General features: G+C 36.7%; 1 protein-coding gene across 1 annotated transcript in view; it reads right to left on the bottom strand.

The window, feature by feature from the left end:
• The window catches only part of TMEM117 (transmembrane protein 117), a 218,319-nt gene that overhangs the window by 75,593 nt on the left and 129,634 nt on the right, over positions 1 to 13,092 (bottom strand). Inside the window, exon 4 of the mRNA XM_010574072.1 lies at positions 2,600 to 2,697. Within this exon, the coding sequence (XP_010572374.1) occupies positions 2,600 to 2,697 (98 nt within the window). The remainder of the gene's footprint in view (positions 1 to 2,599; positions 2,698 to 13,092) is intronic.

Below are 13,092 nucleotides of genomic sequence, written 5' to 3'. Positions count from 1 at the left end.
CAGTGTGTATCTAAAATTTTCATTTCATCAACCACTTTAACCTGTGCATCACATATCTATATTGGGAATAATTAAAATACAGTACACTGTATTACACTATCTCTGCTAAACAGGTGTGCCACTCGGAAGTGTCCTGAATAAACAGACTTTGGCATACCAGTATCTGTGTAGGACATACTATTCAGGATGCTTCATTTAGGACATTTCAGAAATGAGGCTGCTCACATCACACTGCTTAAGCAAGAATAAATGAAATACAAATACACCACATTATCATGCATAACATTATCAATACTTTAACTCCCCCCTCTATTTTTCCTAGTTAATAGGGGAAAAAAACCTACTTTTATTGATATCTAACATGCACTATCTAAATAATGTCTCTACAGAATGTAGACTGCTGCCCAGGGCTCTTTTATTTCACTGCTTAAAGCTAAAAGTAAAAGCATTTATGTCACCCTTTAGGTTTTGAAATCCCCATTAAGCATACTCTTTAGTATGAGAATCATGCATGAAAAGAACCATAATTTTTAACTTTATCTCCATTTTAAACTTTTGGTAGGATTTGTTAATGTAAGTATTATTGGAAAGAAAATACAGATTTATAACATTTCAGGCTGCAAGGAGTCAAAACATCTCTCACAACAATATTTAAGTACTGTTGATAGTGTTTTATTGTTCTCCCTGTCTGGCATGTAAATGTGAAATCTCCCTATTATGTCACCTTGCTTTTAACCCTTTTTTTCCATTCTTCCAGTCTTTTTGTGTAACTAAGTTTTTTCTTGACTCTTAACTAATCTCCTTTCCAGTCTTTCAGACAAGGGTAAAAAAATCAATGCTGTTCTAGACTGAGCTTTTCGCTGACTTAGCCAAATGACACTAATCACTGCTAGCCCACTTGCTACCTATCTGAGCATTTTTTTATTCATCTGCTTTACCTTTTTGCCCACCCTGGCACGCTGAGGCAGAATCTTCCTCTGCAGGTCCCGCTATGATGACAAGGAGCTCTTTGAGCCCCCCCTCATCCCCTCTATAACTCAACCTTTTCCATCACGTTATTTTTTTTGACCTAGCTTTCTAAGATGCCTCTTCCATGCTAGCATTTGTCAAATTATTAACTTCATCTTTAAATTCTGTCATGTCATTAATATAAATGATGTATACAAATAATGAATACTACTTCTAACATTAAATAATGGGATTCCCCTGTGTTAACAATGTAGCAGAAAATTATTATTTTATTTATACCTTTCACTGCACGTTTCTGAGATGATTTCTAAATGTTCAGCACACTCCATGGGGCGTACTAGTTTTCTTAATTGCCTTCAGTAAAGAACTTTGTCAAAAGCCTTTTGAAAGTCCAAATAAATTAGACCAAGCATTTCTTCCTCATCCATTATTTTGATGACATGTTCAAAGAGTTCTAACAGATCAGAGGTTTTCTTTCAGCAAAGCTGCCCTGGCTTCTTTCAGCAAAATTTAATCTAGAGTTTGCTCGTAATTCTATTATTGATGATGTATTCAATCCATTTAGCTAATACTCACACTTTACAGGCCAGTAGGATTATTCTAGTTTGTTGAAAAAAAGCCACAAAGCCAAAACAATAGCCAAATTTTAACACTCAGTTTTTCAATAGGCAATTAAGTGCTAGTAAAATTTGCATCAGCTCAGCCCCTTCAGTTCCTTATAAACCTTGTTTGTAGCCAATCAGCCATCTGATTCTGCTTTCTTTTTAGTCTTTAAATGTCTCTTATTATTTGCTTTAATTGCCTCAATTTAATATAATAACTCATTTCTACTACTTTATAAGTATAGATATTTCATTGCATTTTCTGTAGCAGAATCCATGTAAATAAATCTTTCAACTTCTCTGTAACAATTCCTTCTAAATCCACTCTTTAAAAAACAGCAGGTCTGCTGATATTTTCATGAGGTTTTCTGCTTCTGATGCAGCTGAAAAAAATCTTTGCAGTTTCTTTAATCTTCAGCTATAAGGTCTTCACACCGTCTCTTAGACTATACGTTTTCCATATTCCATTTTTCCTTCCACAATTTGTTTTCTATTTTAACAGCTACAATTTAACTGCAAGAGGATACATTTAGAGTCAAATAAATGCTTACCTCTCACAATTTTTCCCATGGATTTTAAAATATTTTTCTTAATAATCAGAGACTGAGTCACCATTTGAAATCCCATTCATGTGTTAATTCAAAGCATTGCTATAATTAATTTCAAGGTCACAAAAAGACACTCACATATCTACTTACCTTAATTACAAGGACTGACAATGGGACATCTAAATATTATCACATGCAGCAAAAATTTTGCAACTCAGATATAAACAGTGTCAAAAATATAATAAAAGAAACAGTATAAATCAATTTTTAAATCATATTTTTACACCAACTATTTTGATTAGGAATTGTTCACTCATGTACAGCTTTCATAATGTTTCATTTTTTGCTAGACCAAGCTTCATTTTTTTCCAACCACACATTCCATTTATATTTCTTACTGCCACAGACAATTAGAAGATATATTTTTGGATATTCTATAAAAGGTTCATTTACAATAATTTGATTTTACTAATTTCCTACCAGAATAAAACGATCCTAATGTTTCCTTTCTTCCAGAAAGCTCTGGCAGACTTTCCCCAGTCTGGGTAGGGTTTGTCCTGAAGCATCATATCAGTGACCTGGAGGGAAAGAAGAAAAAATACACGGTTAAACTGGTGTCACAAAAGAAAGTACTAACACAGACCTTAAGAACACTTTATGTATGACACACCTGCTTCCGTTCTGATAATTTTAATTGTTTGACAGCAGAAAAATAGTATCTCTAGTGTTACTTGCTGTCAAAATAGAGTATATTGACCTGCATATGTGCCCCTAAAGTGCACACAACTCCTTGAGAAACAAGGAAACCTGTGGAGATCCAAAGATAAGAAGAGAAGAGGAACTATTCTAAAAGTTACAGCAACCTACTGTACATAACTACGTTCCCCTATGGCTATGAAGCTTTCTGGTCCAGCCGGGGAGAGGGGACCCACTTTCCTGAGAGCAGCATTAGCAGAATTTCCACTCTTGAAATCAGAACTGCAGCCATGGAGTGCAAGCCTGTGAATTAAGCGCTATATGCCATTTATAATCTCCTCTCGCTTTCTGGTATCAGTAAGAAAAGCACACTTGGGACTAGAGACAGGAAAATCCCTTAAAAGTTGCACGAAATTTAAAAAGTATGAAATATTTATTCTCATTTTCATAATTCCTATCTAAAGAGACCATCTGTTTCTCTGTCCAGAGACTCATATGCATGCACCACTACTGGGTGGGACACAAAAGTAAAAATGACTTTCAGGTAAATGAGGGAGGTGAATACCCGTCAGGCACTTGCACCTTCGGGAAGCTGTGTTTTCATATCCATTTACTTCAAGTTAACTGTACTAAAAAGCACCGAAAGTTACATTACAGTAAACTCATCAATTCCATTTGCAAGAGATTCAAAAGAGTCAAAAACCTGCCCATAGGTAAAGATTAAGAAATAATTGAACAGATAAAGGAAATAGGGGTGAGCACCTGCTTCAAAATACAGATAAGTAAAACAAATTCTTACTATCTGTCATTGGTAGCAGTACACAGTGGAAAATTAGAAACCGTTTTGATTAGTCTGAAAATAATCCTTAATAAGATTTCAGAAGGAAATAACTTCAAATTGAAGACAAGTTTTCCACTACATTTATTTTGATATATAGAGTTTTTAAAATCCAGTTTACCATCCAGAGTGTGAGCTACCACTTTCAATCAACAGCATTAACAGTGTTTATCAAAAAGAACACATGGCCCATGATTAAATTAAAGCTACATATAAACTACATTCGACTTCTAAAGTCCAAGTCCATTTGGGGTTAAAAGTGCTCAGCATATTAGTCTGAAGGGCTGGGTCCAAAGGATAATGAATATGTTAAATAAATAGAAAAACACATTCTAGGATTTTATGATTTCATTATGCCTAGCCTGAAGAAAGGACAGATTATATCCTGAAATACCATCTTTACTATTTGTTTTATGTAGGTAATCTTTTCTCAGACCAGCATGCTGGGATACTTTTTTGTAAAATCCCTCTTATCTAAATAAATATTTTGATAAATATTTAATGCTGAACAAGACATCTGTAAAGATTTAATCCACTACTTTAGTAACACCTTTTTCTCTTAGGAAGAGTCTATGTAGTAATGAATTTTTGCAAAGAAGAACAGATATTTCGAGAGGTTTTATTCAATTTTCAAAATATTTTCTCCAGACACTTTCTAGGAAATACTTATTGTATTTGGTAGAAGGATGCAATCTGCTGCTCTATGACCAATTATTAGAGTCGCATGTTTCATAAAAATGACATTCCAGAAGGAGACATTTTCCAAGGAAAATGGCAAGACGAGGCAGGAAATGTTCTTTCTGATATCAGACAGTTGGTCTTTCATCTCCTAGCTTTGGCATTTATTTAAAGTCATATCACCAGATCAATGTCAGGTCGGTTGCAGCTAAATTGGCTGAAGCAGAGACAGTCATTAAAGGGATGCATTCCATAAAGAGAAATCCAATTACCTTTTGCATTAGAGAAATCAAATTCATTTTCTGGTTTGGTCAAGGACAGTCACTGTGGAAAACGGCTCACAGGAGAAAAGCACTCGACACTGTCATAGTGCAAATAAGTTTGAGATACGAACATCAAAACCTCATTGCTGCTGTTAGAATGATGTTTTTAGAAATAGAAAAAATTACAAATTTTAATTTAATTTGCACAACTTAGTATAAAGAGATGTGTGAGTGTGTATTTTTTGCTCTCTCTTTGTATTTCACAATGCGATTGCTGGCCAGCAAACATTTCACTCTGTTTCACAGGACTGTATTTAAAAACACTGCTGATACTCCGGAATAAAAAATAATTGATCACTTCAGCAATTCTCTGTATGCATGCATCTTACATAATCAAGATAAAATAGGGAAAGCCACTTACAATGTAATTAAGTAATGTATTTTTGTCTTGAACTAAGAGATGCAATATACTTTAATCAATTAATTACACTGCTTCAATACAGAAAGGAATGGCCCCTACGTACAGTGACTGTATACTCTTTCATTTTATTTAGTGTCTCATGAGAGAAATGGTTACACTGTATTAAAGTGCAGAACCAAAACTGCATAATACACGTTGTCTGACTTCTTAAGTTACACGAATGCCACAGCAAAATATTTTCATTAAAAATTAGCATGCCTTGTATATATTATGGAATCTTAGATTTCACTCTCCCCTGTAAAAATATGACTTTATTAACTACTCCTATTATTCATTTCACATTAACTATGAAGATAACTTATAATAAATTAATAGCAAAATGTTATCATTCCCATTTTTGTTACAGAAAAATAGATTATTGCTTTTGATATGATACCCTACAATCATTTCAAAAATGATGTCATATGACATAGAAGAAAGAACCCAGTATTCAAAGTCATATTCAGAGCAAGTAACTTACAGAGACAACAAGTGCAGAAAGCAAAATCATAAAAAATTCCCCCAAACCCCAACAAAACAGTAAGATACCTAAAATCCTGAGATATACTAAGTCTAGCAGTAAGACACCTTAAGGATCATTTATTCCTTCCGTGTAGCTGCTCTTTGAGCATATTGCTCAGGATGCTCTGCACATACTTTAGATCTCTCCTCCCTAGACAGTCATGTCAAACGATGCTACGTTGTACATCACAGGATCCTTCCCAGCAGAGGCAACGTCTGCAGCGGGAGTTTCAGGTAAGGCTAAGTATCTTTTCTATTAATAAGCTAACGGCAAGTGGAACTTTCTTTAAAAAAAGAAGAAAATGACCTAATACTTTGGTCATGCCTTCAAAGTATCTTCCAAATTCTTCACTAGCAGGAACTATGCTGTCATCTTCAGAGTGCAAACAGATCATTCCTGGAAAACCAATGCGGCATGGGCTGCTGGCCAAGCTGTTCTCATCTGCCAAATGGCATTTTAGAAACCTAGAAGTATAAAAGTACATCGAATAGTTTCATAGCAGCACTTCTCCACATAAGCTCCTGCAGAAACCGCATCCTGAAAGAGAAATGGACTCTGGACAAGCTCTCTAGGATGCGACGTATTCCATGCTGTAGCATTCATTAAGTGGAGACCAGCCCTAAGTGGAGATTTTCATTGCATTTTTCACATCAAAACAGTGTAAGAGCAGCCCTCCAGAATTAAACAGAATGTAGAAGAAGCCAAGATCCACAAGAAAAGCCTGGAAATACAAACCAAATGGTGAACTCTGAAATCTTTTTTATTGTTTTGATACACTAATGAGCAGTGAAAGGTCTAATGGACAGTAGGACTCCAACAGCTTATATCAGTAAGGAAGTTGTTCATACGCAACTACTCAGCCAGGAGGACAAGACGTCATGGTGCTATTGCTGGAAAATGGAGTAGTCTGAATAACTCTGCATTTGGCAAAATACATATATCTACCACTGTCACATACATGACTCAAATATTATAACTGTTCATTTTTTCTATTTTTATCATTTTGCAATTTCAAAATATCTTATTTTAAATCATAAACATCTTCATAAGTAGCACTAAATTAAATTAATTTGAAAGTCAGCCTTTAAGTAGTTCATAAGCAGCACTTTTCCACTCTCCCCAAACTCTTTACACAAGAAACGTTATTTTCAGTCCTGCAACTGAGGAATTTAATTGATAAGAATGAGTATCATAAATTCTAAAAGTTTTCAGAAATTGTAAGGATGCCATAGTGTCAGGGCAGGTCCGAGGGCAGTTTCCCAGGGCAGGTGCATGCACGTTCCTTAGTTTTGTGCAGCACAACGTTCCTCATCAAAAGAACCCGTTGACATCTTTTGCAAAGACTCAACGCTGCTTATGTGTTTCTGAAAAGTATGCATTTTTTTTCCAGAGTGGGGCTACATAAGGTTAAAGTAATTATGTTTCCTGAAGTCAGAGACTGTGAAGTCAATGAGAGCAAATGTATACCACTGAGTGCATACACTCTCTTTGCTTTGCTGTTATGTGCTTTTAGGTAAGAGCTATATATAGGTGTCCCACTAACTACATATCAATTCTTTATCATAGCTCCGTCTTCAAGCACTATACTACATCATGGTAATCATATACCAAACCAGGGAAATATTTAGTATTCAGTCATTAAAAGCTTCTATCCATCATTTTTGTCTTCATCTTCTTTGAGAACTTTAAAAACTGCAGAGCTGTTCACTTGTACAAAAATAACCTATATGGATAATGCTTTTATGCTTCTTTCATCTGGATGTTAAGGAGAAAACTGTCTTCTGTGGATCATACCTCAACACTTCCATGGCTTACACAATGATAATACGAAATGCCTCCTTTAATTATGAAATTGTTTTGGCAGTTGAGCAGAAGTGTTGAAAACTTCATTACACATCCTTCAGAAATAACTGTTAATTTATTTTAATCCACTCTGCTGCATTTGGGAATATACAAAATGTACAAATATTTGAAAACAAATGTAACAAATATTTGCACTTAGGCTTACTGATCTATAAGGGGGATGATATTTTTCAAGCTAAATATTAAGTCAGCTGTAAATACGCTGCTAGATTCTAAAGTAGTTTTGTCTGCTTTCTACATTTTTGAACATTCCTAATATAGTTTCATTCCCACACTGAAAACAATCAAGCTCATGTTAGGTTATTTCTCCTTCAATTTAATTGTAAAAAATTCTTTTAATATTTGCATTTTAAAAGTGACAGCAATCGCAGAGACAACATATGGACCCTTCAATCTACTCTTAATTTTTTTCTAATTTTAACCAGAGCCAGCATTGTTCTTGTCTTACCAACACGTATTGTTTTAACAATAGGTAAATCCTGAAAAACAACATTAATTTGCTGTCACAATTCAGTGATCAGTATTAGTGATACATAATATTATGGTTCACTTTTGTTCCTTCCGCAACAGCCCCCAGTATTATTTTGTGCATTTGCACATTTCCCACCAATAAAATGTTTCCAGAGTGTTGCTCTTATGATCTATTATTCTCCTGATCCACAGCATTTGCACACACGCACTGTCTTACACTGAATTGCCACCAAAACCAGGTAAAGAACTTCTTTTGTACAAACACTGAGAGGGCTTACATTAATTATTGCCATCTTTACTGATCTGTGCAAATTTATTTCTTCACCCATTGAGGAAGCAAAAAGCCTTTTCTTTTTTAGCCAGCAGATCTTGATTTGTTTTTTGAATATTATCATAGCAGTTTCTGCCATAGTCACAAGCCATGCAGGGATAAGAACTCAACAAGAGAAGAACAACTAAAAATATACACACTTTAGGCTCAACTTTAGAAAAGCCGCCCCTGCCAGCACTTCCTTTCAATTTCCAAATTGAGTTAGGACAGAACGCTCCATAAAACCAGTGTCTAGCCCACAATCAATTTGTGGTGAAAAACTTTAGATATCAAAAGGTGAGTTAGGGAGAAATCTGGTCTGCAACTATTTTAGGTCTATTCAAGTTATTCTGGAAATTATAATTTGTATTTCAACACCAGCACAAATAATTCCTGAGTAAGTTCTGTTTAAAAAAACAAACAACATCTAAAATAAACAGAAAAGAATAATAATTTTCTTTTAACTGGAAATTCCTTGACACTTCACAAATACAAATAACTGTTTAGGAACAATTGGACAACTGAAGTAGGGCTTCTGCAAAAAAATTCTAAGCTGTGCCATCTCATTTCCTACCATGTTTCAAGTCCCTACTGTGCACACAAATCACTGTATATGTGCAACAAAATACACTGGCTGCCATGTGGCAAACACTTGCTGTTTATATAACCATTGAGACCACGTTTCAGAAGACTTTTTTTTCTTGCTTTACTGCTTCCTTATTAGTGTTATAAATGCAGGAGCAGAGGTCTGGGGAATATCGCGTATTACAGGCAAAGTGTGAGACATAAAGCCACACCATGATTTTTATTGAAGGCATTCAACTCAGCTCCATCTTAGGCTGACATGGCAGGAGACTTTGCTTTACTCATTCAGGGAGCTTAGTGGTTTTGGTAAAAGGCCAGAGACAGAAGCGATGCCATGTTTGGTGCACGTATACCATAAGCATCTAGACCAACGTAGATTCTTTTTATAGTCAGCGAAAAGAAAAAGGCGTTTCAGGAGCGCAATTCATTTTAAAATAGGTTCTGTTGTAAAGATGTACCTATTGCTCCTCACTCTAAACCAGGGCCTGCTCAGATGTTCACACCGCTGACGCTGGAAGTCTGGTAACGTGAATCCAACCTAGCTGCCGTACATTTCTTAGTGTTTCTCATCAAAGTGTCATTAACTCACTTGATGAAATACATACGTGATGGCTCATAAGACATGAGAGTTTGGCACAGGCGAAGGGCCATATTCACAGCCACGGTGGGCTGATTTGGACAAACAAACTTAGAGAATCCAGGTTCCTTGGGCAGGTCCTGGAAGGGAGCAAGCAAAGGACTGTAGGGAATGGAGAAGTCATATCACAAAAGGGTGATCCAATCTGGTGAGCAGAGTCTGCCAATACAAATACCAGATACGGAGGTACTTACCTAGGTGCTTGACTCAGCTTTCCACAGGATGTGTTTCTGTATTTTTGAGATTAAAAATGCAGAGCTCTCCAGGGAACGATGCCAAAGATCACTGTTTTGCTTTTGCACAGTAGACTATTGCTTAAAGCAATCAAATGGGAAGGCCCATTTTTAGTCTCGGACCTACCAATGCTTTAAGTTTAACCGGTGTTATAGGCTTTATCCGCTGGCTTTAATGCAAAAGACACACCAATTGCCTAGGCTAAGAATCAGCCTTCAGGACTCCCCACCTCCTGTAGCTACAGAATCAGACTCTTTCACAATTTATCCTTTCTTTCAGCCTATCAATCTTGTAGACCTAGCTACAAAGCAAAGCACTGAAGAAAGAATTGAGCCAGCATGTGATTAGCATATAGGTGGCTTCTGCTACCTTGATGGAAAGGACAGAAGGTTCAAAATGCGTTCAAGCTGAAAGGGAATTTTTATGCAAAATGCAAGTAGTAGTTTTTAAGTTAGGGTGGGATCCATAATGTATTAGAACAATGCAGGAATGCAAGCATTTCCCCATTTACCTCCAAACTACAGCAATGTACAGGTTCCAGGCTCCCAGCTCTCACAGAAACATAGGAGTCTTTGTTTTATCACATATGAAACTGTACACCAAGTGGTGGCACATAGTAATTAAGGTCTGATTCATTCTTTGAGATTATTGTAACCTAAGCAAAATTCTGATGTCTGAATGTGCCTGCAGGTCACAGACAACAAGTTCAATTGACTGATCTTATAAAGGACACAGAGCTCAAGAAGGTCACTGTCAGCAGCAACGGAAAACTGAGAAAAAATCTGGTTTGATTTGGTTTAATACAACATAGATGCCAAGCTGCTCTGGCTAGATCACCAACAGTTCTGGATATATTGACAAGGACTGCTTATGTCTCTAAAGTCAGTTCTTCTGGACTTTGCAAACAGGCAGCTTACCAGAGCACCTGCTGTGGGGCATGCTACCAGCTTAGGCGTGTATTTAAAGAAAGTCAGATGTCAATTCCCAAGACACAAAGGAGTCCCATGCAAGATGTGTTCACAAGACAAAGGTTTCTATTGACCGAATTTCATTTCAGGCCTGTCTTCTCTCAACATCTCCATCTCGGTAGCCTTGCATGTATTCACGTGCCGTGACAGATGCAGACAGCTTTCAGCATGGGCCATTAACTATTACTCTTGGGCAGCGGCATCATTTTTATTTGTATCATGATGCCCTCAGAGACTTACAGTTAGACTTGTAAACTGTCAGTGCAACTTCTTCTGTGTAGTCTATGTTTTGATGTGCCAGAAGGTCAGCATTTGCTGTTCCGACAATTGTAGTTTTGAAGTTCTTGCCCTTCAGAAAAAGGTTGGTGTCCATAAATGACAACACATATGCCACTTGGTGCCTTTTCATCTGCCTTTCCCCTTCCCACTAATACCTTTAAATTATACTTGGTGAGCTAATGGATGACGGAAGCCCAGCAAATGCATAGGCAACACTTGCAGTGAGGACATAGTGTTAGGGTGATTCTATGGCAGGTGAGGGAGTGAAAGAAGAAGAAGAAACATTTCTGACAATAATTTGTGACAACAGCATATTACTAATGAATAATCTGGGAGGTTGCTGCTTTCTCCTCTATTTAACTTCCACTTAGTGACTACTGAGGAGGTATCATCTTGTGGAGAAGACTGAATGAATGTGAGATATAATGGGTGTGTTTTGCCACTTGACTGTTGGGAATTGTTTTCACTTTACACAATGTGTTCTAGATCAACAGCAAACGTGAACTACAGTAAATATAAGTAGCATAAGCACATCTTCCAAAAATCTCTGTTGGTGTCTACATCACGCAGAACCTGGTAAAAATGAATTAATCAATTCCAATAAAAACGAAGGATACGATTTCAAGCTCTGATGTCTACCCTCTGTCTTCCACCACTCTCTCACACGTCTCCTGTGGCACGTAAGCCACAGGAGAACCAGCTGAACGCTGGGAGGTCCCCAGCGACGTGCGGGAGGCACACAGGCCACTCTGCTGAGACACCCACCCGTCTGCTTCCTCTTGCCAGAACAAAGAGCCTAATTAAATGAAAATCCATCTCCACGCTGCTGACACTGTGCTGCTTTTCCAGTTGATTCAGAGCTGTAATGTACTGACAGGTCAGGGGGGTTTCAATCTATTTCACTTCTTTACGATAACTGGCACAGAGAAGCCGTAGCTTCAGAGTAAGTAAATGGGAACTTGAAACTTCCTTTATGTGGCCTTTGCTGTTCTGCACTCATAGCAAACACAGCTACCTTAAGACTATATTTCCACTCGAAGCAGAGAACGAGAACAAGTCTGTGCAAAATAAGTTTCTCATAGTTTCTAGAAATACTGACTTGAAAACGAAAACTGTTAACAGAAAACAAACTGCAAAAATTAATGAAGCACTTCTGAAAAACCTTCCCATGGTACTTTACAGTATTTTCTTTATCATACTACAGGGGATTATACAACTAAAAGAGTTTTCTGCTCAGCTCCTGGTCCTTTGCCAGACTTATGGGCAACATCATTAATTGTTTTTAATTACCCTTTTACACTGAAGCTACAACCACATTGAGAACATAATCCATCAATAATTTAGAAATCCTTCTATTTGATCACATTTTCCATGCAATTCTGCACTTGAGGTGCAAGCATGGTCAGTTTTGTCCAATCCCCTTTAAAATAAATTACTTTGGTCTTATTTTCAGAATAATAAAGAGTGTACACAGAATGTACTCAGTGGAAGGTGGTTTGTACCAGTTCCACTTCAACAGAAGAAAATCTCCAAGCTCTGGAGAGTCACCTGCTATTCTGAATAACAAATATTTTGCTTTGAAAAAGTCAGCCAACTATTTTTTGTGTCTGATTGTGTTCTTCAAGAACATTCAGACAGTCAATTTTTTAGCACCTCAAATTATACTTAAAATGTAAAAATACCCATAAAAAATGCACAAAAGGAATGTAGTGTCTTTTCAGAAAGTAGAGAAATAATGATTACTCTTAAACTGTATTGGGATTATTCAAGGTATTCTCAGTGCTGAAAGAGGAACGCAAAATTAAGTATGTCCCTATTCCCTGAATAAGGAACTTTTGGGATTAATTATTCAGAAAATTGAGATCACCACTTAAGTTGTCTCTATTAAAGAATCATAATATTGGAGGCCTTTAGGGTTTCAAGCACAGTGATATTGCTATTCCCTTAAAATGGTGTGATTGGCTCAGCTCAGATATACCAAATTAAGAAAGATAATATCATTAAGTTTCCTTTTATTTGCATGGAGGTTTTAAGGTTTGTGTTTTCAAAGACTACCCACCAAATATGACGCCTTGAAATGAAGTGGAAGATAAGACACTCTTACAGTCACACAAAACACCAAACTTTGGCTTTTAGATAAAACTCCTGCTACCGCAGAGTCAAGACAT

This window comes from Haliaeetus leucocephalus, unplaced genomic scaffold, assembly GCF_000737465.1.
Source record: "Haliaeetus leucocephalus isolate CR32 unplaced genomic scaffold, Haliaeetus_leucocephalus-4.0 Scaffold406, whole genome shotgun sequence".
NCBI lineage: Eukaryota > Metazoa > Chordata > Aves > Accipitriformes > Accipitridae > Haliaeetus > Haliaeetus leucocephalus.
Note: the sequence above shows the minus strand (reverse complement) of the source record. Positions and strands in the feature narration are given on the sequence as shown.